This window comes from Caenorhabditis remanei, chromosome III, assembly GCF_010183535.1.
Source record: "Caenorhabditis remanei strain PX506 chromosome III, whole genome shotgun sequence".
NCBI classification, from domain to species: domain Eukaryota; kingdom Metazoa; phylum Nematoda; class Chromadorea; order Rhabditida; family Rhabditidae; genus Caenorhabditis; species Caenorhabditis remanei.
In genome coordinates this window covers 8,158,590-8,185,474 of record NC_071330.1, presented here as the reverse complement: position 1 = coordinate 8,185,474, position 26,885 = coordinate 8,158,590, and the positions used below count along the sequence as shown (strand labels likewise).

At 37.4% G+C, this 26,885-nt stretch overlaps 6 protein-coding genes across 6 annotated transcripts; 4 read left to right on the top strand and 2 right to left on the bottom strand.

The window, feature by feature from the left end:
• Nucleotides 1-161: 161 nt before the first annotated feature.
• Nucleotides 162-2,561, bottom strand: GCK72_009936 (uncharacterized protein; the record flags this gene model as incomplete). Its single annotated transcript, XM_003094954.2, has 8 exons — nucleotides 162-407; nucleotides 454-608; nucleotides 658-1,087; nucleotides 1,525-1,660; nucleotides 1,713-1,909; nucleotides 1,957-2,037; nucleotides 2,091-2,477; nucleotides 2,529-2,561. The coding sequence occupies 8 exons, from the start codon at nucleotides 2,559-2,561 to the stop codon at nucleotides 162-164; spliced, it is 1,665 nt and encodes a 554-aa protein (XP_003095002.2).
• A 2,447-nt stretch (nucleotides 2,562-5,008) lies between these two features.
• Nucleotides 5,009-6,898, top strand: GCK72_009935 (uncharacterized protein; the record flags this gene model as incomplete). Its single annotated transcript, XM_053727607.1, has 6 exons — nucleotides 5,009-5,353; nucleotides 5,458-5,666; nucleotides 5,743-5,847; nucleotides 5,890-6,438; nucleotides 6,493-6,688; nucleotides 6,731-6,898. 6 exons carry the CDS (start codon nucleotides 5,009-5,011, stop codon nucleotides 6,896-6,898), a joined length of 1,572 nt encoding a protein of 523 aa, XP_053587184.1.
• A 5,030-nt stretch (nucleotides 6,899-11,928) lies between these two features.
• Nucleotides 11,929-15,940, top strand: GCK72_009934 (uncharacterized protein; the record flags this gene model as incomplete). Its single annotated transcript, XM_053727606.1, has 12 exons — nucleotides 11,929-12,037; nucleotides 12,675-12,742; nucleotides 12,792-13,055; nucleotides 13,236-13,274; nucleotides 13,360-13,563; nucleotides 13,631-13,718; nucleotides 13,761-13,874; nucleotides 13,922-14,017; nucleotides 14,098-14,154; nucleotides 14,404-14,471; nucleotides 15,662-15,802; nucleotides 15,857-15,940. The coding sequence occupies 12 exons, from the start codon at nucleotides 11,929-11,931 to the stop codon at nucleotides 15,938-15,940; spliced, it is 1,332 nt and encodes a 443-aa protein (XP_053587183.1).
• Nucleotides 15,941-18,443: 2,503 nt separating this feature from the next.
• Nucleotides 18,444-20,808, top strand: GCK72_009933 (uncharacterized protein; the record flags this gene model as incomplete). Its single annotated transcript, XM_053727605.1, has 11 exons — nucleotides 18,444-18,626; nucleotides 18,728-18,810; nucleotides 19,360-19,440; nucleotides 19,524-19,632; nucleotides 19,685-19,772; nucleotides 19,818-19,925; nucleotides 20,041-20,242; nucleotides 20,291-20,372; nucleotides 20,420-20,514; nucleotides 20,565-20,677; nucleotides 20,726-20,808. The coding sequence occupies 11 exons, from the start codon at nucleotides 18,444-18,446 to the stop codon at nucleotides 20,806-20,808; spliced, it is 1,227 nt and encodes a 408-aa protein (XP_053587182.1).
• Nucleotides 20,809-20,883: 75 nt separating this feature from the next.
• On the top strand, nucleotides 20,884-24,344 carry GCK72_009932 (uncharacterized protein; the record flags this gene model as incomplete). Its single annotated transcript, XM_053727604.1, has 4 exons — nucleotides 20,884-20,900; nucleotides 21,437-21,645; nucleotides 23,159-23,490; nucleotides 24,144-24,344. The coding sequence occupies 4 exons, from the start codon at nucleotides 20,884-20,886 to the stop codon at nucleotides 24,342-24,344; spliced, it is 759 nt and encodes a 252-aa protein (XP_053587181.1).
• GCK72_009931 (uncharacterized protein) lies at nucleotides 21,087-26,362 on the bottom strand (the record flags this gene model as incomplete). The annotated part of the gene is made up of 13 exons (XM_003094966.2): nucleotides 21,087-21,263; nucleotides 21,319-22,252; nucleotides 22,296-22,830; nucleotides 22,877-23,525; nucleotides 23,572-23,708; nucleotides 23,758-24,118; nucleotides 24,161-24,443; nucleotides 24,491-24,693; nucleotides 24,741-24,917; nucleotides 24,964-25,209; nucleotides 25,312-25,373; nucleotides 25,706-25,805; nucleotides 25,886-26,362. 13 exons carry the CDS (start codon nucleotides 26,360-26,362, stop codon nucleotides 21,087-21,089), a joined length of 4,341 nt encoding a protein of 1,446 aa, XP_003095014.2.
• Between the last annotated feature and the right edge of the window lie 523 nt (nucleotides 26,363-26,885).

Genomic DNA, 26,885 nt, shown 5'->3' with positions numbered 1-26,885 from the left:
TCTTATTGTAGGCTAATGTAATGGAAACATTAAAGATCCAGACTGTGATTAAAAGATAAAAGTGAATGGATTTATTGAAGAAGAAATCTATTTTGTACATACAGAAGAATGAGAGATCTTAAATTAATGAATTCCCGTCGTCTACAGAATTCGAAACCTGTCTATGCAACAAGTGTTTCTGCTGTTAATTGAGCAATAATATGCTCATTCAGCAAGAAATTTGTTTCCAAAAGTAATGAGCGAGACATAAGAGTAAGCTTCGGTTTGACAAGTTTGAAAAGTGGATGAATTGGAATTGGAATTCCCTGTCGGAGGATATCATTAACCATTCGTTGAAGAATTTCACGAGATAAGAAACCAGCGTCATCGAGCTCTTCTTGGAGTAGAATTCGTGGAGAACGAGATGTCTGAAAACATATTTTATTGAGAAATCGAAAAGAATTTGAAACTTACAAATTGAATCTCTTCAATCGTCACCTTTCCTTTTACACTTTTTGGTGTCAACTTCATTTTCATAAGAGCTTCAATTCGAATTTCCATTTCTCCAATTGGCTCATTTCTATCAGAAACCAAACGAATGAGACCAAGTAGACTGAAGTGGATTCCTCCTGAAAGTCAATGAAATGTGATTAAATCCTATTTAATTTCCAGAAAAACCTTTCTCTTCTGGTTGTACAATAACTGCTGGAGCTTTCAATGTTGTGAATACGAATGCAATATTTCTATCAGGTAACATTTCTCTGAGTGCTGGGAATAAATCTCCAATACAGAACAATGATCCAGTACTCAAGTCACAAGTTGTTCTCATGACTGGCCCAAATTGTGGAGTTGTCCAATCGATTCGAGTATCGAAGAGTTTGATTCGATGTCCATGGAACATCAACGCATTTGGAACGAAGTCACTGACAACAATTTGAAGCATTTGAGATGGATTTGGAACACGTGGCAAGAATATGGGACCAGCTCCGAATGGAGTCACATGACCTGATTGGAAGACTTCTCCAGATGTTTGAAGCTCAATTCCACGAGAAGTGAGAGATGGAGATGTGATCATTGAGTAATCAAGCATCAGGGAATCGGCACGAGACTGAAAAACATTGAATATGGAAGCTGAATTTCATGGTGAAACTAGAAAATGTGCAAGGAAGGCTACATAAAACTGAAACTTCGAAGACATTGGAAACTACCTGAACTATCTGTTAAAGCCGCTATCATTCTTATTTATAAAAGACAATTGGGCGTTGTCTGTCTGTCTGAGGCGCTGTCCGCAACGATTTTGGAAAGAGAAGAGAAACTAAGCCAGCGGGCAAAACCGAACTTGCGTCCTTTGAACACGACACACAATTTAGTTCTCAATAAATATAGATCCCTGATAATTGGATACAAGATAAACTGGGAATCCTGTGAGCCCTTTGACAAAAAACAAGTATGAACCAGGAACTGGGATATTAGCTGATAAGAAAAGTTACGATTGGTCAAATTTACAGCAGTTTTTGAGTCATTGTCAGGTGAAAATAGACTTACGAAATTGAAAGAATTGAGAATCAAATGGAACTTGTCCTCATCCATTTGTCGTTTTCCTCTAACTGGATCTCTCGATACTCTTCTCGCATTATGAGCGTGAACATTTCTTCGAATCGTTTGGTTTGATCTGAGTCTACTGAAAATTCTTATTGGTTGTCAACTGAATTTCAGTATTATTTCTTTCTTACTTCTGTCTGACAAGTCTTTTCATTCTCTCCTCAGCTTGCATAATTATCTTCACAATATCAAAATTTTTGGAATCTTCTAAGGAAATGCGACTGGAAAGGAGAGCAAAACGTTGGTTGACTCTGTTAGTGACGATGTGATCAATTTTTGAACATATCATATCCGAGAAAATGGAATTCGCATCGTTTGCAATTGCATCCTAAAATGTGGAAGTTTACAAACTACTTAAGAAAAAAACAATCTTACGGCAAGTGATTTTCCATTTCGTGGATCCATTGGCTTTGTGATTAATTTGATTCCTTGAGTCGTAATTTTGCATGTTTCCATCTGAAAATCAAATTTTTTCTCATATATCGCGCTTTTCAGTTGAATCAACCCACTTTTAATGCTGGATTTCCTCCACCATTTTTCGTAATTCGAATGGCTACATCTAGTCTTAAACTTGGAGTTCGGAATGTGACACTATCTTGAAGTTTGATTCCTCTTAATTCTCCCGCCAAAACAGCTGAAGTACTGACTGAGATATTACGAACTGCAATTCTCAGAAGACCATCAGAAGTCGTCGTACTGACAAGTTGTTTATCCAACTGTAATGTTTCAAGCATCAAACGACGAAGGGTTACTGTAGGTGCAGATGTCAATTGGTGATCTTTTCGTTCTTTTGGAGGTTTAATATCAGCAAAATGAGAAGAAAAGGCAGCAGCAACTACAGATGCCACGTATTGTGTTCCTGTTGGTGTCACTCGAGCAATTACTCCTGGACCCTTCTGAAACAAATATTTTTTTGAGATATTTACAAGATTCCATGGAAAACTTACTAATGCTCTATCGTTAAAAAGTAACGGATTCATATCAGCAAGGTCCTGTGAAACTATTTGGCATGTCGCCATAGTGACACATATCCAAATCTGAAAATGAGAAAAAAAAGTTGTTTTAGTCTTTTGCATCAGAAATTATTTGGTTTCTAGACAAAAGATGTTTCCTGTTTGAGAATTCTCAAAGTACTGAGCAATAAATTATGATTACAGTCATGAAGCACTGAGGTTTGTCTCAACATTGCTTCTGTTTTAGGCTAAGATTATGTTCCGAGTTAGATATTTATTTATTTTTGTTTATTTTCTATTATTTCAAAAAGAACTAACCAATATAGCATGACGCATTTCGAAGTATAATCCAAAAGTGTGAACGAGATCAGTTTTTTGTTCTTTCCAAGGTCAGCAGAGGACAATCAGATGTTTCACGACGGGAGACCACTTGAATTTATTGTAATGGAGAGAGAAAGAAGAAGCTGTAAATGATATACAATTCAAATAAAAAATCACATGGTTTTCGAAACGGAAGTGAGTTTCAGAGGAAGAGAAAAAGTAAGAAAAAGAAGAAATCTTTGAGGGATCTCAGAAAGGAAGAAATACATTTCCATGGAAACAAATTGAAAAACGAAACAGAAGTTTTTCGAATGAAAAAGAATGAGTAAATGAACAAAATTCCAATTCACTTTCATATTCTCTCCTCCTTCTTTTTTTTGTTTTAGGTGACGAGAAGCTGGTTACTTGTTGAATGTTGAATAGAAAATAGTTGTTACTCCTCGGTCAAGATGTTGACCTCGATTTTATGATCTTTCTTACAGTTTTTATTGAGTTTTTGTTATCGAAAGATTATATAATCTATCTGAAAGCAGGAATTAAGAAGTTAAAAACATTAGAAAGAAGGATTGACCTGTGGTTCGAATGGTTTAAGATCTGATAACATTTGTGTAAAATGAATTGATAATCTCATTCGATTTCTTCTGCCGTTGGATAAAAGATGTATTGCTGAATGGCAATAAAACTGGACATTCGGTCACCTTTTGAATAAGATCGAATTGACAGAAAAGTGGATTTCTGTACTTTGGGAAGAAAGAGAGAATATGGGTTTTTCAGAAGTTGAAGTACTGTAGATTAGGTGTTTTCCTGGATACCAGGCTACTGCAATCAGTTGAATCGAAAAATCTCAACGAAATTTAATGAGTTTAGAGTTGGAAATGTTTGAAGTTTAAGAGAAAGAAAAATAATTCAAATACATAACACATTAGACTTAACTTTTCTGTTGCAGCCAAATGTGAAAGCATTTTCTAACAATAATGAAACAATTAAAGAACTGAAAAGTTTGCAGTTCCACTGTTTAAAGTGGACGTTAGTAAAGACTTGAACTGACCAATACATTCCAATTATATACTTTCATTTCTTACTGAAACAATGTCCATTACTCTGCGTATCTTCATCTCCCATACTATTTCTCGTTTTTGAACAAAGGAAACGACCTACAAGAGGGGAGGGGGCAAATGGCTACTCTTCTATTGTTTCAGTCATGTTACAACACACGGAACGAGAAGTTTTAGTGGGTAGGGGATGGAGAAATAGTATTGAAAATGAAGAGAGACAGAGACAACGAGAGTGACCACAGAAATGGACCTGAAAAGAACTGATTTTTATCATCTCTGAAAACTCAACAATTGGGTTAAGAATAGGGAGAAGGACGAGTAAAAGAATTGAAAACACCTCGATTTCTTTTGTTTTCTATTGTCTTTTCTCTTTTTATTCTTCTTCTTTTTGATCTTTTTTTTGTTTCTGAGAATTCTGATTCTTACTGTTGATTGAAAAGAAAATGGAACACTTGTTTGTTACAATCTGCTTCATGATCACATCCCTGACGTGGCGTTCTTCAACTTTTCTCTAGTATTGTTATGCATCAAAAAACTGGAAATATAGTTTCAACCTTGAAATATAGAGGTGAATGATATCATTTTAAAATATGTTCAGAATTGGAATAAACCTGTATTCGATAGAGTTGTATTTATGGTTGAACCTTGTTTCAATTATGTCTGTCGAATCGAATATTCCTTTTCTAAACAAAAGAAAAACGTCTCGTCATTTTAAAATGAGATCATTTTTCGTTAACTCGATCTGTATTTATTTATGTGAACAAAACGTTGATAATATGCTTTCCTAGAGCAAGATGATCATCCTCACACAAAAATTTAAAGGAATCTGTTGCCAGGCACACCGTAATATATATAGGCTATTTAGTCAGTGTTCATAAATATTTCTCGTTTGAACTCTTCATCTTTCCTAGTTCTCTGTACTATTAACATTGAAACATTCTGGTTAAGTTTTATTTGGTTTACGGTCGATACGGGGGGAAAAACTTCAGTTTTCTCAATTGGTTATTCCACATTTTCATATAGTCTTCTACAACAGACAACGTGAGTTTTCATGAATATCTCTACAGTTTAGAACTTTGTTTGAAACTCAGAAATTGAATGTTGGGACAAATAAAAGCAACAGTGAATAAGAAAGTGAATCAAGTGGGATCAGCATCTTCTCAAACTCCTCCTCCTCCGAGTACACCAAAAAATCATAGAAGGAAAAAGGGAAGACATGGGAATAGAAGAGGAGAGAAAGGTGAAAAAGGAGTTGAACCGAATTCCGATAAACCAGGAAACAGATTGAAGAAAGATGGGATAAATAAAAGAAAGGAGAAAGACACTTCGTCACATACAGAAGATGATGGAGCAAGTTCGAGAAGAAACAAAAAGAAAAGTATGGTTGGATGGATTGGGGGAAGTGTCGATAAAGTGGTCAATTTGTTCGACAAAGAAAAACGGGTGAGGATTTCGAAATCAGTGAATCCACCGGATAGTTGGGAAAATGTTGCTCATCCACTGGCACCGATAATGAATCAAAACCCCGATAAAATCTGATTTTTCAGCCACCAGGACAAGTAATTGACAATAAACCGGATCCAAAGTATTGTGCTCAAAAGATATTACAATCAGAACGCCCGGATCTGTTTGCTGGAATGAATGCAGTTGATTTATCAGCTGAAGAATTCCAATTACTCGATGAATACATGTTAAGAAAAGGAGAACTTCGTACGGATAGCATGTTCACTTTAGGAAAAGTTGTGGATACTGATAGGTCGGTTATAAAATTGTGAATTACATTTTTTAAACTTGTATACTCTGAAAGTGATGTGATCCGTACTCATTTCCAGTAAAATCAAGGTTGGAAGTGGTGATGAAATGGAAGTGTTGTTACTGTGGTCATATGGAAGATTCGGAGCTGTTTATATGACTTTGAAGGAGACGGATAGTGAACAGTACGCTGAAACCAATTTCAAGTATTTCATCTTTATTTTCAGAGAAAGACGTGGAATGTCGAGTTGTTTTGCACTGAAAACATCTCGTCGAATTAATGCATCTACTCGTATTAGTCATGAAATTAAAATGCTTACATCGATTTATTCGAATACTCGTAAAACTGGATATCCAACTCGAATAACTCCAATGTTCTTTCATGGACAAACTGGTGGAACTCCTTATTTAATGATGCCAATGCTTGACTGTTCTCTTGAAAGGATTCGCCAAGAAATCGGATATAAACTTCCATGGAGTGATGCATTTTATATTGGACAAGAAGCATTGGTTGGAATAAAAGAGTGTCATATTTATTCGATAATTCATCGAGATATCAAACCAACTAACCTATTACTGGGGGTTCAAAATAATAAGATTTGGTGGTTGTGTGATTTTGGAGATGCTTCTCGTATTGGAGTTGCACAATATTTAAGTACTCCTGATTCAATGACACTTCCATTTTTATCTCGTGACGGCCATCGAGCAACAGCACAGTTGATTCCAGCAAACACTCGAATGGATATTGAGAGTTGGTTTTATATGATTCTGGATTTGTAAGTCTGTTTGAAAAGAGGAAATTCTCTCGAAATGACTGGCTTTTAATTCAGATTTGTATCTCTTCCATGGAAATTATTCACTGAAGAAGCTGATACACTCGCAGCAAAAAACACCTTTTGGTCTTCAATTGATTCATTTTTCACGAAAAACGATGAGAAACTTCCGGATCAATTGATAGTCTTGGCGAAAATTGTGTCTGGAAATCTGAACGAATCCACTTATTCCAAAATCTCTGCAGTTTTGAAGGTATCTATTGAACAAGTCGAAAGTTGACACGTACGATTACAGGAAGGATTTCACAAGCATCTAGAAGATTCTCCGTGGAAACCAAGTTGGATAACAAAGAGAAAGCCACGTCAGATGTATCCAACAAAGAAAAATAGAAAGAAGGAGGCACAACAAACGACGAATAAATCGATGAAATCGAGGAAGAAGTCTAGAAAACGACTGTTGTAGACCTCAGTTATTACTTCTGTCTCGATTCGGTTGGGGCGACACGTTTTTTTTTACTTAATTGATAAACCGTTTTCTGAGAATTCTAGACAATTTTTCTTATTTGATTCGATATTCAATAAGATCTTTTTTTCAAAGATATTTGTTTCGAGGATCTGTTGAATCAGAATACGTTTATGTCCAAACCGACTTACATCTGACATCACATCTTCTACTCTGATTAGATTCTTCATCCACTAACCAGTTCCATTTGTATGTTCAGTAGATCAACGGGTGTAATCCCTCTTCTGATTTGGAGATTCAGGTAAAAATTTGATTCTTTACGCAATCATTCATCATTCATTTTTCAAGTTTCTTCATTCATTCGGAATTCGGAATCAGCGTTGTTCTTGGATCAAGAAGACGTTTGACGTCCTACGACCATAAACAAAGGTCATTTTGTTTCTAACTGACTTTTCACCTTTATTGTCTTTCCCTATTCTTCTTTTTCTCACATCCTGCTCCTGCAGAGATAATAACCTTCCTCTTTTTCTTGCTTCCAACTACCTTTTCTCCAAAAATTCCGAAGATTCCAGAAGACGTCATACTCTTCTTCTTCTACTCCATCTTCTACTTCTTCTACCGCCATCGTCGACAGAAGCAGAAGAAGACCGCCCTCTCTTCTCATGTTTTCCGGTTGAAAAAAGAAGGAGCAAAAAAGAAATGGGCGGAGTTTCGACGGGTGCTCTCGGGGGCGCGGAGCACATGCACACACAAATCGACCCCTCCTTCTGCTTGGCTCCGAGGAGCCGCCACCACCATCACCACCGAGTCTTTTTTGCTCATCTCGGTGACAGAAGTGAATGATGACGTGGATTTTATCGTTGATTTTAATTGGTTTTGTGATTACGGAACATCCACCGGTAGGTTGATAACTAAAACTTCTTCTGAGAGAATCTAGGGTAATCAGTGGACCCTGGAGGTCACAATTCACTCCAATTTAAGCAATCCTTCTTATCTAATTCATTTGAATCTTAACCAGTGCATTCAAGATGTTTTTTGCTGTAACAGTATACCCCAATACTAAAAAAACAATCAATCAAACCTGAGCTTCTTATCACAATTCTATGCTTTCAGCTAATGAAAAGTGACAAATTAATCGAGTACGCACCACAGGCAAGCACCGAGCCGACATTAGGGTAAGTCTTTCTTCTTGATACTTTCTTGTTTCCGAACACGTTCATTTCTCTATTTAACAACTCGTTATCCCCTTGAGGAGACCTTCCGGGGTCATATATCTTTTTAGAAAGAAACAAAAAACAAAGAAAGGGCCTCCCATGTCTGGTCATGAAAAAATGGGAAAGTTGAAGGGTCCGAGACACAATTTGTTTATTATTTTGTTCCTTATTGAAGTTAGCCGGCCAGACAATATTATGTTTGTTTTAAAATGACTGATTTTTGGTTTTTAAGAGACTAATAACACAGTTGTCATTGACGCCTTCACTCTCACTGAATACTTTCTTCTGAACATTCAGAGATGTTTACACTCCAAGTGTTGATAGCTTGAAAGGGGAACATAGTTGAATGAGAGATATACTGTTCTAGTTAACCATGATTATCGTTACGATCAGAATCCAACAGCTCCTAGGAGACGCTCTGTGGAGTCATGCTGTCTCAATGAAAAAGACCAATTTCTATCTGTTTTTGACTGATTTCTTCGTTTCTGTATGATCCTTTCCGAATTTCAAAATTACAGTAACTTCCTTCTCTTTGCCAAATACCAGTCTAAAACCGCCCAAACTGGTCACTTTTTTTTGGAATTTTCTCTGAAAATGAATGTGTAAACTTCACAATTTCACTCATCAAAATAATGAGGTTTTTGTGCTCTTCCCTACTCCTAGAAAAAAAGAAAATGTGTCAAAACAAGTCCAGTCATTTGATGAAAAAATAGAGAAGAAAATGCTGTTTCTCTTCGACATCTGGAAGCGGCTGGTCTGAAAATTTGTTTATTTTCCCCCTTCTCTCCTTGTTTTTGTATGTATATAACTATGTGTGTGTGTGTGTGTCATCATTAAACAAATACAACATAAAAATGAAAAATGTAATAATCTGATTAAGTGCGGACCCATTTCTGAAAAAGAGCCGTCTTCTCTGAGCCCATGTGGGCCTCGTTTTTTCTGGATAATCCGAAGAAAAAGGGTTTTGAGCTGAGGCAAATCGGGGGTGACATCCTTCGATTCGAAATAAAACGGAATGGAAAGTGGAAGAAAAGGGAAGAAAAAAGGGGAAAAGAAAAGGGAGAAGACGGAGGTGAAAGGAAGAATTTAGTATTGAAAGAAGACAAGACGCTCTTTTCAATTTACGGGAAAACCATGAAAAAATATTTGGTTGGAAATGGGAGAGAACTCATTTTGTGAGAGTAGGAAACTCAGAAGTTCGAAATTCAGAATTAGGAGTAGACCAGGAAGGTTATTGTCCGATAGAGCACGTTTTCTTCTCCTCTTCCAGCCTTCTTTTGCTCATTTTCGTTGATGCTGTACCCCATACAAATATAAAAAAAATCTCATGTTTTATTCATAACTCGTCCATGTTCATAGTATTCAGATGATCTTCGACTTCTCATTCTTCTGTCTGTCTTTCAATTCATGAGATCATTTTAAAGTTAAGAGAAGCCTCTTTTCTATCTTTTCTGATGGCGGAAAAGTTGAAAAGCAGGTGGAAGAATGGGCCATCTGAACGTTATTGAAAAGAAAGAAAATGGAGAAAAAGACGGCATATGAAAACAATAAAACACTTTTCAACATGCTTTTCTTTTTGTATATATTCAGTTATAATCTCAATCAAAAATAGAAAAAGAACACGTGATCTGAGAGAGTTATTTGAGAATGGGAGAGGTCTGATTGAATGTCAGATGTAGATTAAAAAGATTATTAAGTAGTTACATCACTTGAAAACGAAAAAGCGGTGTTGTGAATTCCATGCGTTTCTTTGAAATGAAATCATACTGTAGCATTTTCTGTAAAACAAAACGGCACAGTAGTTCTTGAAATCAGAAAAAAACAGGTATCATAGACTCTCAATAATCTCCTCTTTTCACCATAATATGTTTATCTGATGTAATTACGGAAAGAGATCAAATTTGTCTATCGTCGAGACTGCCCTTGTAAGCCCAAAGACTAAAGAAAGAAAGTTCAGACGAAGAGTGAGAGACTGGTAACATTGAGATAATAGGTCTTTTGAACGACTTCTTTTTCTTCGTTTTTGTGATGACGTGGTGGAGCATCTTCCTTTTTTTTAACTTTGTGTCTTCCACTCACATACACTCAACTCTTGGGAGTTCAGCGTAAGAAGAAGGAGAAGAAGAGTCGGATGAAGGGATTTGCACGCAATTAGAGGTGCTCAATGAGTAACTCGATGGGAAAGTGTTGAGAGAAATAGAGAAATGGAAAAAGAGAATTTAGAAAGAATAGACAGGAAAAAATAGAAAGAAGACAATACTTGAGAAGGGAAAAGTTCAATTAGGTGCAAGTATTTAAAAATAGATGAGGAATCTAAATCTGGAGACGCTTTGTTTGAGTGCTTCCGGAGTTCGTTTTGTAGTTTCGATCCAAGATTACTGTATCTGATTGACCATTTTGAAACTTGATTAGAATCTAACCAGTTTAAAACTAGCCAGTTCTAACTGTCACATTCTTGTTTGAGCTTCTCTTTCTTTTCCCATAACATTCAAAATGTATTACTCATTCTTTCCTAAATACCATCTTTCTATACGGATATCACCGAGAGCTTCCTTGTCTGAAATGACGTGTTCTTTCTATTCATTTCGATACAAAAACAACCTAAATAGCTTGATTTTTCTTTCAGAGAACCGTGCCATTTTCAGATATTCAAAATATTTTTACTTTCTGTTTCCTATGAATACTCATCCTAATTCTCATCATAAAAACGAAGCTAATCTCAAAAAATGCTCGTGCTCAACTCTATAAAATTTGCTCGGGAGCTCCTTGAAGGGATCCGAAAGAATCCGGTTTGTCATCGAATGAAATTTAATTAAATCAAGTCTACTCCGTCGTTTCTTTTTTCGTTTTTTCCACCAAGGTGGTCTTCTTCTTCTTTTAAAAATTATACGAAAGTATCCATGAGTACATCTTCTTCTGATTTTACTTATGCTTTGAGTGTATTCAAAAAGTATGGAGGTGTGACTCGACTTCAAACACAAAATATCAGTTATGCACCAGAAAAAGGAAGTACGTCGAAAGGTTCCGACACAAAGAAATTCACGGAAACTTCATTTTTCGGTGTACTCGAAGAAGGGAGAGATGGAGAGGTTTCATGTGTTGCAAAAAGTTAAAATTCAACTGGAAACCAGAAAAAAAGGGGGCGAAAGGTCACGAGGAGCTCAAAGAAGAATGGAATAGTTAAACAAGGGATCGAATATCTTTAAAAATATCCATTTATCTTCGATTGAGAGAGATGTTCAGAAAAGTGGTGGAGCAATGATTATCTTCAATTATTGGGTCATGACCAGACTTTTGAATGGATTTGAATTGGACTGCACAAGCGTTTTTGAATGTCTCGATGTCTAAATTCCATGGAAGTCGGTATCCTTCGGTTATGGGTTCGGTCCTAGACTTCGAACATTCAGAATCAGGACATCTGGAAAATCTTACTTTTTTTCTCATGAACAGGGCGATGTTTTATCAGAAGTGTTCCTGTTTGTTTCAGATTACTCATTTCCATTTTTCCTGAAATTTGTGTCACTTTCGTTTTGAGATGATTTCTGACGTCTCCTCCAATTAGTATCATTCAGTACCTTGTACTACATCCATTCACAGCACATTTGTGTCAGATTCTTGATGACCTCTTCTTCTTTTTTCATCTAGAAATTGGATACATTCACCTTTCGCGTACATTTCTTATATTTTCTGTCTGTTATTCGGAATGTCATGTCACATTTTGATACATTTGACTCGGATTTCGTCTCCATTTGACGTTGTTTCGGAAAGAGAAAAATATGAATTTTTTGGAAGAAGGAGGGAAGAACTCGTTGAAAAATGAATGTTTTCAGGGATCAAAGCAATGAGAATTTGGAGAACAATGTGACACGGTTATTGGATAAATTGATAGCAAGTCATGATAGAAGGATTCGGCCCAATTATGGAGGTATGTTGGTTGTTCACTGAATTTTTGATCTCGGGAGAACCTTGAAATAGTGATATCTATAAATTATCTGATGCGTATAAATCGCAGGAATATTTCGAACTTCCTATGTTTTTTTCCGGATGACATTTGTCAACTGTAACCCTAAACTTCCTTTTTTATTGTTTCATTCATCCTCCAACTCAATTTCCTATTATTTCAGACTTCTTCCTGAAAGAGTTCATTCTTCTTTCGCACTTTTTCCACATTTTTCTATATCTCTTTTCTCCTCTTTCCCACAAAAAACCCTTCCAATTTGAGGAACGCACACGACAATTTCAAAAACTTTTGACATCTTTTGGAGCGATAAATTCAATTTCATCTTCTCCTTTTGGTGGCGGTTTTTATTCATCTCTCCTTTGATTTTTGATGGTGGCGGTGTGGATGTGTGAGAAAAAGAAAAAACTAAAAAAAGAGAAAGTTTTTGGAAGTTTTGTTCCCAAAAAAGGAGAAAGAGTAGGGGTCATATTTATGACCACGACGAGAAATTTCACGCCTTCTCGATTCTTTTGTGACGTCACCTAAAGTGAAACATTTTGGAAACATTTTTGGGAAAAGAGAAGGAAATAATTTATAAGTGAAATGGAAAAAAGAATTTCAGGACCTCCAATTGAAGTGAATATCACTGCACACGTGACAACAATCAGTGCAGTTTCAGAAGTTTCTATGGCAAGTTCAGAGCCATCAAAGGACGTCTGAAATCCAAAACTATTTACAGGATTACACATTGGATTTATATCTTCGTCAAATCTGGAAAGATCCTCGGTTAGCATGGGAATCAGATGTTGAAGATTCACTCACAATCGGAATTGATATGGTCAAGACTATCTGGACTCCTGATACATTTTTCCCGAATGAGAAGAAGTCATTCTTCCATGAAGCGACGTCTCACAACTCGTTTCTTCGAATTGACAGTCATGGAAATGTATTGAGAAGTATTCGATTAACAGTCACTGCAAACTGTCCAATGAGTCTGCATACTGTAGGTTTCTTTTCTCAAAACTAGAGTGTCTTTGAAGAAGAAAAAGATTTTTGACCTCATAAAAAATGAATGTCAACCGGATATGTGCATGTACTTTTTACTACTATTCAACAAAACACAAACTACAACAATAACTTCTAAATATTTCCTTCTTTTTCCAATAAAAATTCCAATTTTCAGTTCCCATTGGATCGTCAAGAATGTGCACTCGAGGTCGAGGTAAGTGCTTTTACAGTTTCCGGCGATTACCATCAGAGAGAGAATCTGAATAGAAAAAACAGACAGGAAATTGAGATATCTTCAGAGTTATGGATACTCAACGAAGGATATCATTTATCATTGGCATGGAACAAATGCAGTTACAATTGATGAAAATGTTCATTTAGCGCATTTTACAATCGGAGAACATTATCATATCGAGAGGACAATTAGTCTTTCGACTGGAAATTATTCAAGATTGACTGCTTATTTCATGTTCAAACGAAATATTGGTTTCTATTTGATTCAGGTAAGAAATTTTAACTCTGCTGATTTTCAGCTAGTTTCAGCATTTTTCAATAGAAAATTGTTTGCAGATCTACTTCCCTTCATCTCTGATTGTTGTCATTTCTTGGGTATCATTCTGGTTAAATCGAGAAGCCGTCCAAGCAAGAGTTGCAATCGGTGAGTGACTTGAATATGAATGTTCGTAATCCAATGGTTCAGGAGTAACAACTGTGTTAACAATGACAACTCTCATGACAAGTACAAATGCATCTCTTCCAAAAGTGTCATATGTCAAGTCATTGGATGTGTTCCTCGGAGTTTGCTTTTTCATTGGTAAGAGCTCATTCAATTTCTCACATCAAAATATTTTGTTTTTTCAGTGTTTGCATCTCTTCTGGAATACGCTGCGATCGGATATTTGATGAAAAGAAATCGAAGTGTTCCTGCTGCTTCACCGGTTCAATATTATGAAACAGGTATGTCGAATTGCAATGACTCATAAACACGCACAAAAGAACCGAAAACTTCATGAATTATTTCACAATTTCCCTTTTAGAAGAGTTTTTCGAAGTTCAATGTCATCCGAAATATGTAAAAGGGGCTGTTAACTATTGTAAGTTTCAAGATATCCTAATTGATATATGGTGGTGAACGCTTCAATTCTCGGTTTTGATTTTATATTAAAACTCGAGTAAATCCCTCCGAAGAAACAGATTATTCTCCTTTCAACCGTCCTTGTGTGAAATTTTGAGTTTTCGTCTTCTCAGTTCACTTGTTTCGTTTCTTTTTCCTATTCTACAGTACTCCCAGAACACAGATACGTATTATCTGAATTCTTCGAATAAAATGGAAGGTATTTCAGGTGATGGCGTGCTGAAAAGAGAAGCAAGTCGAAAGAAAAGCAGAAATCGTCGAGATAGTTCCATGAAGGTTCGTTTATTTATTTTCATATCCAAGAAGAATGCGAATCACTCTCTTTTTTCTTTACTTTCTATCACCACCCACTCACTTTTCACCCATCACACATTCATATATACATACAAATTTTCGAGATATCAGAGTGTCTGAATGTCTGTGAAAAGGGAAAGAAAGTGTTCGAAAAATGGACGATCCCATGGGATATGCCGCCTTTCTTTTGACCACAACCCACGCGAAAACTAAAAAATTGTAGTTCTGGACCCGTCTTTTTATGAGAAAAATGGAGGGACTTTGCAGTATAGAATGGAGTTTTGAATGAAAAAATAGGAACTTTCTGAAAGTTTTGAAAAAACACTTGCGGAAAATCATATGGCGTTTCTAAATTATCGAGCATTCCTACTGTAGATCAGAAATTGTCCTTTTGTTTCTCTATTCTACCGTAATTCTTTCTTTTACTTGAACACATCAAACATCGTTTCTGTCCAATTTTATCTAATTTAGTCAGTAGATTGAATGTATTCTTTCTGTTCTCTTTTTATGTCCCTTTTTACAAAACAATCAAATTCTCATAGCATCAACACTTTTAATCAAATTATAGTTTTTTTGGAATTCCACGTCATCAACTTTTTTCTTTCTTTCGTCTTTTTTGAGAGGTGTCACTAAAACTATGTTGCCAATTCATCATTTTGGTCCTATTATGAATTATTGAAACGATTGGTACAAATTTGTTGGAGTGAGTAGAGAAAACGTTTTTTTTTCTAATTTTCCTTCTTTTCATCACCCGAAAAAAATGGAATTCGTTATGAATTGAGAGAGAGAGGAAATTAGAAAAGTTTAAAGAGCATGACTATTAAACCAGATACCAAAATAGGGACCATTTAGATCAAAAATTAGAAATTTCGAATAGAATGGAACAAGATTCTCTATGATAGAAGTACTTTTCCGTTGATGAACATCTAATCACAACCAGAATAGTTCCTGCAAACTATCTATCTCGAGGTTGTAGTTTGTAGCCTGTTTGCAGCCTGCAAAATGTGAAATGTCAACCGAAACGTGTTAATGATTTCCGGTGAAAAACTGAGAAATGGAAGGAAGTGACTGGTGGCAATTATTATGAAAGACGTTTTCTTCTTTCTTTTTCAAAAAGATTTTTAGAGTCTGCATTTGGAAAGAAGGAAGTATTGAATGAGTACTATTTTCAGAATTACCAGAACAATAACATTCATCATCGTCCATCAGATGGTCATGTCGATCAAAGGATTCCACTTCTTTCAATGGTTCCGATGCCTCCGATTCCATTCAAACCTCAGAATGGAGCATGGGGAAAAGTGAGACCGGCTCAGGTGAGTATCATCCTATTGAAGAAAGGGAAATTTTCAATACTACTGTATTTTCAGGTCGACCTCTTCTCTCGTTTTGCTTTTCCAATATTTTTTGTAATATTCCATATCATCTACTGGACATATTACATCAATCAATGACTTTTTACTTCAGTTATTCTCCATTTCCATTTCTTGATATCACCTATAGAAACGGGTTTTCATTTGTTATTTTGCCCTTCCCGAGACCCTTTTTCTTCTCATCTATGTATGTTGAATCGTTGTATTCTTTCTATAGAGTGCCTTTTGTTCATAAAATAAAACATTTTGAATTTGAAGAATTTATTGAAAGAGACATAGTATTTATGCCTTGTAACTGCGTCCTGGACAGGGACAATATCCTGCATCTGGTCCTGGTTCTCCTGGTGATCCATGCTGCAAAAATCAAAATAAACTCAGAAAGTGAAAATAAAGAATGGACAAACCTCTCCACAAGTTCCACTTTTTCCTGGAATTCCTGGTCTTCCTGGAACTCCTGGATGTCCAATTGGTCCTTGATTTCCATCAGATCCAGCTCCTCCTGGGTTTCCATCCGGTCCTGGTGGTCCACGTGGTCCTGGTGGTCCAATTCTTCCTGGTTGTCCTGGACGGTACTCAGTTCCTGGTTGTCCACGTGGTCCCGGTGGTCCTGGACGTCCAGGTGATCCTGGTCTTCCAGCATCTCCTTGTTCTCCTGGTCCTCCTTGACCTCCTGGTGGTCCTGGTGGTCCGTGTCTTCCTTGATCTCCAGATGGTCCTGCTGGTCCAGCAAGTCCAGATGGTCCACGTGGTCCTGGACGTCCTGGAGGACATTTGATACATCCACCTGGAATATCGTGAGTGATGGCAACAATAACTCCTGGAGCTCCTGGTTTTCCATCGTCTCCATTATTTCCTGGCTCTCCATGTTGTCCTGGTTCTCCTGGTGGTCCTGGTGGTCCAGCAGGGCATCCTTCAGATTTAGGTCCACAGTTACATTGTTCTGGATAGGCTTGACGAGTTTTACGTGCTCCGAACAGAGTCTTGAATGTTGGTGGAGTGGATTCAATAGAATCTGAACTCAATCCACGTGGATGAGTGTGTTTGATAACCATTCTCTGCCACGTGTCTTTTGTAATTGCTCGAAATTCGAACATTTCGTCATCAAAATCAGATTGAAGTTTCTGAATATCAGATAGAAGACCCATCATTGTGTAGAGAGCAACCAATACGCAAACCAGCATAGAGGCTGACCCCGCCCAAATGAGTGTGTTACTCATTCTGAAAAAAATGTTTGAAGGGAAGAATACGGTAAGGGGTGATATAGCCACTTCTAACCTTCGTGACAAAACTAAAAAATGAAAAAACCAGAATTCACTTTCTCTTCTCTCCTTCACCCCTGTTTATATAGTCATTCTTATCAGATCTTCTCGTCCTGAACCCCTTTATAATTTCCCAAATTTCTCTTTTTCTTCAAACGGTTCCGCCTGTTTTCCGATCAGTTTTCGACGACGTCAACTTATCGTTACTCTATGTTTCTCACTTACTCATTATCTTTTTTCGTTACCATCGGTCGTCAAGTGGTATTCGTTTTTTTCTCTTCAGGAAATGGTTCTCTCTCTTTCGATTTTCGCCTATCTGTTTCCTTTTTCAGGTATCAGAGAGGAATTGAAAGTGAAAGTTTGCAAAAAACCGTTTTGAACGACGAAGGGAAAGTTAATATTGGTCATCGAGGAACGTTAAAAACATTTCAATTAACCGGTATTCTCAATTCTGGAATGGAAACAATCAGCAAGCTCCGTGAGTCAGCAAGATTATGCAGTACAGCGACTTCAGGATCCTATTCAGAATGAGGATTTTAATATTGGCGACCTATAGTCACAGAATCTTGAGAGACTCAACTTTTCAGATGAATTCCGAATTCAGATTCTCTAGCAATAACAAGGAATTAGCAATAGCTGAGAATCTTGATAGGCACCTCTCACATTTCACTCTATCCAATTGGATTCAATGTCTTGGAATAGGCGTTTCTTATTGAAGGTGTTGATTTCCCCACTATTTGAAGATAATCTACTCATAATTGTTGTTTTTCTTGTTTGTTTCCACTTGTTATCTAACTGATTGGAAAGTCGTTTCTTGGACATGTTATTTAGAATTTGAAAATATTTTGATTGGAAGCAAATGAGTAATCTGAGTTTATGAAAACTCTCCAATCTACATTTACTTGTGATATTGTGGAGAATTATTTTTATTGCAACGAACTTTTCTAATTTTCCACATTTATACATTTTGTGTGACCAAAGACTTGAGAATCTTCCCAAAAAAAATAAATTCCATGGAAACGATGCTCCGATCTCCCGCCAGCGTGTTCTTTATCGTAAATCCACAACAAGTGCAACTGTAATTTTTCAAATGCCTCTAGACGAACGTCATTCGCGAGGTTGTATTTCTCCTTTCTCCTCATTTATCGATTCCATTTCTCCGCATTTATCGATTCCTTTAAAGGAAGAATCCTTTCCATTTTTTGCACTTATCTCTCTTTTATATAGCAAATTAATGGCTCGGTAGCCCCCGCTTATAGCGACAATACTCAACTGAACTAATCCAGAATCAAATTTCCTTGGTATAATTTTTCTTTTCAGATAAAATGGTCAGTGTAGATCCACTAGCCTCTGAACGTTGGAGAAGTATTCGGAGACTCACAGACCGGGATTCAGCATACAAGGTTCCATGGTTCACTCCTGGACCGGAGAATTTTGAGTCACTACAAAACTCAAAAGTTCTAGTTATTGGAGCCGGTGGACTGGGTTGTGAACTTCTCAAAAACTTAGTAAGTCATCATATTGTCAGTTTGTCGAATTATGCTTTCACGGAAAGATTCTTCCCAGACTCACAATTTTTCCGGTTAATATGATTTTTTTTAAATTTAAGGCCCTGAGTGGATTCCGTACAATCGACGTGATTGATATGGATACCATTGACGTTTCAAATTTGAATCGACAATTTTTGTTCAGGTAATTTCATCATATTTTGTAAAACAAACTAATCGTTGAAAAAGTTCAACACTTCTTCGTATTGAAAAAGCATATATCAAGTTGTTTGAAACAGGAAAAAAAGTCGATTCAAGTTGTTCGAAACAGGAGAAATCAAGTGTCTCCTGTTTCGAACAACTTGAATGTTCGAAACAGGAGAAATCCACACAAAAATTAAAGGCGCATTGAATTCCCAGCTTGCGATATTTTGCACCGACAAGTTTTTCAGTGCATTTTCTTACTGTACAAAACAGCAGATTAATGCATTTATTTGCATTCGTGAATAGAATTAATTTGCAAAAAAATGCATTAAATGGTACAATTTTTCTTCGTGGGTAGATGCATAATAGAAGAAAGAGTGTTACTTATAGTTACCGTAAAAACTGTATTAGAGCGACATGTCGCTCTATTTTTCGAAGCTGAATTTTTCTGTCGTTCTATTAGAGGTGTCGCTCTAATACAGTTTTTACGGTATGTTATTGCGCAGGAGTGGGCAGGTTTTGCGTTGTTAAAATTATTTTCCAATTTCAGAGAATCGGATGTCGGAAAATCAAAAGCCGAGGTAGCAGCTGCTTTTGTTCAGCAAAGAGTTAGCGGATGTAATGTAACTCCGTAAGTATACTATACTCCAAATTGTTTTACCATATAACACTCGCGTTCTTGATTTAGCAGTACTAATTTGTAACAACTTTCAGCCATAACTGTCGAATAGAAGATAAGGGACCGGATTTTTACAGACGATTTTCAATGATTATTTGTGGATTAGATTCAATTCCTGCTCGACGTTGGATCAATGGAATGCTGGTAAGATTTTAATCAAGGTCTTAGTTTACGTGCATTAAAAGGGATTTTTCAGTGCGATTTGGTTTTGGAAAATCCCGACGGGACACCTGATTTCAGTACTATTATCCCTATGATTGATGGTGGAACAGAAGGATTCAAAGGTTCGTTTCCTAGATTTTAATATCTATTACTATATTTTCTTTCAGGAAATGCTCGTGTTATCTACCCAAAGATGTCGGCGTGTATAGATTGTACCATTGACTTGTATCCACCACAAGTGAACTTCCCATTGTGTACAATCGCTCACACTCCACGTCTTCCGGAGCATTGCATTGAGTATATCAAAGTTGTCGTTTGGCCAGAAGAAAAACCATTTAATGGCAAGTTGTTTGCATTTTCTAATATTCGAATCTGAAATTATATTTATAGGTGCCTCACTTGATGCTGATGATCCTTCGCATGTTGATTGGGTTCTCGAAAGAGCTCTTCATCGTGCCGAAAAGTATAATATTCGAGGAGTTGATCGCCGTCTTACTTCTGGAGTTCTCAAACGAATCATTCCAGCTGTTGCATCGACTAATGCAGTTATTGCTGCATCTTGTGCTCTCGAAGCTCTCAAATTGGCTACCAAGTAATTGATTTTACTAGTTCAGTCTAATACAAATGCTGTTTTTTTCAGTATCGCTAAGCCAATCGACAATTATCTCAATTTCACTCAAATTCACGGAGCGTACACCAGCGTTGTTTCAATGAGTAAAGATGTGAGAAAAACTAAATCCTATTAAAAAAGCCTTGTTTCCATTTTCAGGAAAATTGTCATGTTTGCAACGGTGGACGTCTTCCAATCGAAGTCTCCTCAACTTATACTCTCGAATCGCTGATCAATCGACTTGTGGACCGATAGTAGGAATCACATTTTTCGATCTTCTAATCTATTTTTTTCTTTCTTACAGCCATCTCAAAAACCCTACACTCGAAACAGCCCATAGAAAGCTGTATTGTATCAGCCTTCTTCTGCCACAACTAGAAGAGGAAAGCAAAACAAACTTAAATTTATTTTTAAAAGGTAACACTCGCGAACGCTTTATGAAACTTTTACAAACTTGATTTTCAGATATGGTAACCGACGGTGATGAAATTCTGGTATCTGACGAAGTTCTGGCTCGTGCAATCACATTGCGCATTCAATTTGTTTAATATTCAATTAACTTACTCAAGTTTACTTTTACTGTGTGCCACCCCACGGGTGTTCTCCTTTTCTCAATTTTAAATATGTACTGTTACGGAAAGTAAATACTAAATCCAAAAATCGTTTACCTAAAGAAAATTGAAAAAAATACATTGGTAAATGAAACAGAACGTGAAGAAAAACCCTGTGGGAGACTGAATGTCGGGAAAATTTGAGGGAAATACGGGGGACAATAAGGTACAGGGATTGACTAGAACAGAAACTGAAAATAAGCGAAGGGCAATATTTAGAAATCGTGAAGACGTGCGAGGAGATCGTCTGTTGAAGGTACCACTGTATTTGATGATGAAGAATTTGCTGATATTGTGGAAGAAGTGGAAACTGGTCCAGAGGGTTTCGAAGAAGATCCTGTAGGATCATTCTCTTTATGTGTCGGTGATATTTGAGATGAACCATGAATATTCTGGAAATTCAACTTTTAAGCAAACGCTCATTGAAAATTTCAAGGAAGAACTTACTGAAACAGGAACTGCTGGTTGTCCTTTCCGCCTGACTCGAATTTTCAATTCATTCTGACCAATTGGAAGTCCCACTCCGAAAGCTTTTGCCCGATCTAAGGCCGTAGTCGTTTTCAAGGTTTCCGGTGCTCCGCCATTCAACTGTTGATCATGATGAAGAATGTTGCGAGCCGACCGAGGAAATTGTCCAGATAATACCGGTTCACTTTCTCCAAAATCCGGAATTTGATTCACTTGATTCTGATGACGTGATCTTTGTCTGTCCAGCCCTCCCAACCTTCCACCTCCTCGCGTACGACTTGGCATACCAGAACGAGGAGTTCGAGAGTTTGTAGCGGACATGAGGGTTTGAAGGAATGCATCGTTTCCGGTGGCTCTTTCCAATTCGTCAAGAACTCCCACTTTATCTGCAGCAGTCGAAACCCGAATCATCGCAGCTGGGGTACGCGGCATCCTATTGATAATTTGTTTCTCTTGCAAAGGCACTCTCTGCTTTTGTTCTTGTTGCTGCTGTTTCCTTTTCTGCGTTTCAACCGCAGCTTCCTTTCGTTTTGCTTCAGCATTTGCTGCCTCTGCTTCTGCATCCAATTCTTTCCATGCTGTTGAATATTGCTCAGAGAAAGTGCGAATATCAGCGAAGAACTCTTCCATTGGATATTTCGTCGCGTTGAATGCATAGTACTTAACCAATGATTCCCAGTCACTCTTCATTTTTCCGGACATTGTCGAGACAGTCGCAAACTCTTTGATAGCTTTCTCCAAGAACGGGCGCATCTTTTCTTCAAATTTATCGCGTTCTCCTTGTTGTTTATATACTTTCAAACAGTTTTCCAGTTTCTTTATATTGGTTTCCGTCATTTGGACTGTTTTCCGGATTTCGTCAGCATTCACTCGAGATGATTCAATGCAATGGTGGAAATCAGTGATAGCGAATCTGAAAAAAGACAATAATTCATTTTCGAAATTTTTAAACTAACCGTGATCGTCTCGGATCAATCCTTCTCATTTCTTCAATCAAATGTTGTAGAAGAGTATGCCGGTTGTCAACATCTTTTGTATCAATCAACCTTGTTAACATTCGCATATCAAACGCATATGCACTCGAATAGTTTTTAGTAGCACCGCCCATAAAGTTCCCTGTCGCCAAAACAAGCTTCAAGAATGTTCGGAACCCTTCGGAAGTTCTCACTTCTTCACAAGCTTCCATTACTGATGACATTGCTGGTTTCAATTCGTTCAACGTTTCAATGAAACGCATTTTGAATAGAATCAAGTCGAGGCGGAGTGGCAGTCCTTGGATTTGAAGAAGACGTGTTATAAACTGTTCGCCTTCCGGCATCTCTTCAAATTGAGCTTTGTCTACAGCTCGCAACTTTTCAATTATCTCTTTCTCAGATGGCATTGCTGCTCGGAGTTGTTCCAGGAAACCGACAGTTAAAACTTTCTCGTTCACTTCGAGTAGTGCTGATTTCAGTTCCGAATGTGTTATTTTGATTGATCCTTGTAGAATTCCTGGAATTTTTCAGATAAGGATTAAAATTCGGAAACATGGAATTACCTAATTTTTGGAGCAATTTATCATCTTGAATCACTTGAGCTGTTTTAATTTTTTTCTTATTTTCCAGTTTTCCTCCGAGTACTCCAGATCCAATTGCGGGTTTTGTAGCAAATTTGGTTCGCAAACGCTCGAACATTCTATCACTCGTTAATTGATCTTCATTTGTTCCAACCCAGAAGGATTCTCTTGGAATGTCTCTCGGGTTGATTGTGTGAGCTCCCCACGGGAACTTCCGCATTGGACCATCCACTTTCGGAACCTTTTTCGGTGGGAGGTAATCAGGAAGAACCGGAGCCATTGGAGCAAACATTCCTGGCGGTGGGGGAGGTGGAGGTCCTCCTTTAAATCCTCCAGGTGGAGGCGGTGGCGGCGGAGGAGGAGGACCTGATCCGGGTGGAGGTGGTGGTGGCGGTGGTCCTCCTCGAACCGGAGGAAGTCCTCCGGGAGGAGGTGGAGGTGGAGGTCCACCAGTAATTGGTGGAAGTCCTCCAGGAGGTGGCGGTGGCGGAGGGCCCCCAGTAATTGGAGGTAAACTAGGAGGTGGAGGTCCTCCAGTGATAGGAGGTAGCGAGGAAGAACCAGAAGATGCGGATGGAGCAGACAATGTCATTTTGGTAGGTTGAGGTAAAGGTTCTTTTGGATCCGATATCTGTAAATTATTGTAAGTGAAATTATAATTAAAATACAAAACGCACATGCTTTCGCAAACATTCCGTTTCTTTTTGAAACTCTGTTAACTTCTTCCAGTATTCCCCTTGCATCGCCACAGCTTCTTGTTTTGCAGACGTAGCCTGTCGCAACTTCTTCGCCATTTCTTCATCTTGCATTCGTTCTGAAATTAGTCAACATTTTACGTTATTCATTTCTATTCAGCTGCTGACCAATAATCTCTGACACGGGAATTTCGAATACAAGTCTCTCTTGAGAATCGGGATCTATGGGCGTTCGGTGAAAAATTATTTCCGATATAGACGCCTCTATTAGCTTCATATATGCTCTCTTGGTTGACATATCTTCATTTGTCAGAGTGAGTAGTTGCAAAATAGAGAGAAGTATAGTCTCCGTTCCCGTTGCTTCTGAATTAGCAGCTAACAATTCAAAGCATCCGTCCAGTGAATCATATTCTCCCTTCACGCTGTCCAATTTTCCGAATAGAGTTTCTAGATCAGCATTGTGCTCAGCTAACATATTTTTGGCAACTTCCCGTACTTGGGAATCAACATTTTCAGAGGAGGTGAACTTCTGAAACAAAATATTTATTGTTCAGACTGAGAATGACAATACCTCAATGTATTTCGATAAGCCATCCTTAGCTGCTTCACTTCGTAATCTCATTCTCGCTTGCCACATTGTTTCTTCCGTCCACATCTGTTCATCACTTGTATTCCTATCCACACCATTGATGAGCATATTAAGCATCAGAAGCACTCTCATTGTGAGCTTCGTATCTCGCGATTCAAAGAATTGAATGCAAGATACAAGAGGACGGAAACGAGAAACTGTTTCACCGACTCGTTTAGACTCAGATTTGGCTATAGTTGTTAGTTCCATAAACATCTTTTGCTGTCTGAAAATTCACAGTATATGAGTGTTTCCATCATTCGAGTGACATACCCAGTCATCTCGATTGCTCTTGATTCCAATGTTTCATGAGAAACAAGCATCAAACTTCCACAAATCATTACAACATTTTCGCGTAACATTTTAATTTCATTAGGTTCGTTGTCACTGAATTCTCTCCGATTCAAAATGCACATCGTTTGAATTAGAAGCGAGCATACGGGTGAATTCCGACGAAAAACTAATTCGAGTCCTCGCTAAAAAATAAAGAGTGGATAGAAGAAAAATGAAGTGAAAAACCAACATGTGTATTAACGATAGTTCGGATACATCTGACAACTTCTTGAAGGAAATCGATTAAATCAAACTCGAGTTTCGATCCAACTTCTGCAGATCGAAGTCTTTTGAGAACCAGAGAATATAATCGGCATATCAGATCAGCTCCTGTTCTTCCTGATTCACTCCGGATGTTATCGGCAAACTGAAAAAAAAACTTTTAAAACTAATCAAAACTCAAAATACCGTACCTGATACAAAAAAGACACGGATTGACATTTTAACTGAATCGAAACAGTGACAATGTCTTGCTTACAATCCAATATATTCTGAGTTTTGATAATATTCTCCAATACGCGAAGATTCCATTCTGGAGGCTGTTGCCGAGCAGCAGCATCATCCGTTTTCCTTGCATTTGCTATCATTGTTTTTATTTGTTCTGTTGGTGTTGAAGCAACAATTTCATCGACTTTCGAAGCAGGAATATTCTTTTCTAGCTGAAATTATGATATGGTTTTTATTGGAAAAATGTCAAACTATAGACTAGGCGATGACTCAGAAGGAATTCCAAAGAAACGTAAATCCATTCGTAAACCCACCATAATATGTCGAAATTGCTCGCGAAGCTGCTCTTCAGTGCATGATTGGAAGTATGATTCTCCTGGAACTGATTGAAATTGACTAAAAGAACTAATAGTGATATATTTTGAAATTAACCTTTTTAACAGTTTGCTCATTAGACTCACCAGTTTCAGTATGTTCAACAGGTACTGTATTGCTGCCTACTTCATATACAGATTGAAAATTATTCGAAAAAGTGAGATATCGTGAAAATATCATTGCTAAAGTGTGAATACAAATAAATATAGTTCAACTATGTAGATGTTAAATATGCGATAATGATGAATCATACAGTTTGTTCCGGAAACGAAAGAGAAGCGGCGTTTCAAAAAATATTTTGTTTTTTTTCACAACTACCGAAAATTTGATTACCTGATGAGTTAGAAGCGATTGACATTCCCCCGATACTTCGTGTTCCACCATATGTACCATAATCTTCATTAGCCGCATTATTTGATGAGGATGGACCATTCTGAAAAACAGAACTTTCAGAGATGAACAATCATTTTCTTTGAATGGTATTTTATTCAAACGAAATAAGTCTTCACGAACATTCAGCTTTTGCCGTGTTTTTCTTTTGAATCTGTTGGAAGAAAACAGGTCTGTCCATCTTCCAGAGCCAGTTCCATTCAAATGAAATGGACTTCTCCTACTGGCAAAATCAGCTGCCCCCGCTAACATTGAATGTCTTTCAGCACTTCTTCTCTTGAATTTTTGACCAGGAGCTTCATCTCCCATAAAGTGAGATACAGTAGCATCTTGAGCTCGTGCAGTTTTTCTCTTTTCGCGTAACTGCACTCGTGGCTCCTCTAAATCGGAACTCTCAGAATTTTGGTGCAGGAATACTGACTGAAGAGGCTCGAACAGCACATTTTTAGAAGCTGAATTAGAAGATGACGCTGTTGGAGTAACGTCTTCATCGTCATCCGTGGAATAGTGACTTTGCTGTTTTTGAGGTGGAAGACGTGCCAGGTCAGAAAGAGATGCTACACGGGGAGAATCTATTGATTCGTAATCGTCGCTAGACATTTTCAAGCTGGAAATCAATTTTAGTCATGAAGCAAAAGAGAAAAGAAAAATTAAAACATATAATTTCTCGGAACGAACAGAGAAGTGAGATACTGTACTGGGGTCTGAAAAGTCGAGACAAGAAAAATATTGTTGAAAAATAAGACTTATTTGGTGAAGAACAAGAAGAAACAGGCTCTTTTCATACATACAGCACTATAAAATTGAAGGCAATAAACTATTCAAAAAAGGAAAAAGAAGAGAAGAGAGAAACACTGTCAACTGATGTTCATTCTATCAAAAGAACAAATTCTATTCAAATTCATTCAATGGCAAATCAAAAAGGCAGGTCGTCGGAAAAGGTGAGAAAATAAATCGGAATGGGTGAGAATCTATTGATAAATAAACAGAAACAAATTCAAAACACACTCAGGTATTCGGAGAAAAAATAATTGAAATGGAGAACAGTGGGATTGAAGATCTATACAAAATTCAAGACAAGGTTTGTTTTATGTCGAGCTACGGACTCCTGCAAGATATGTGA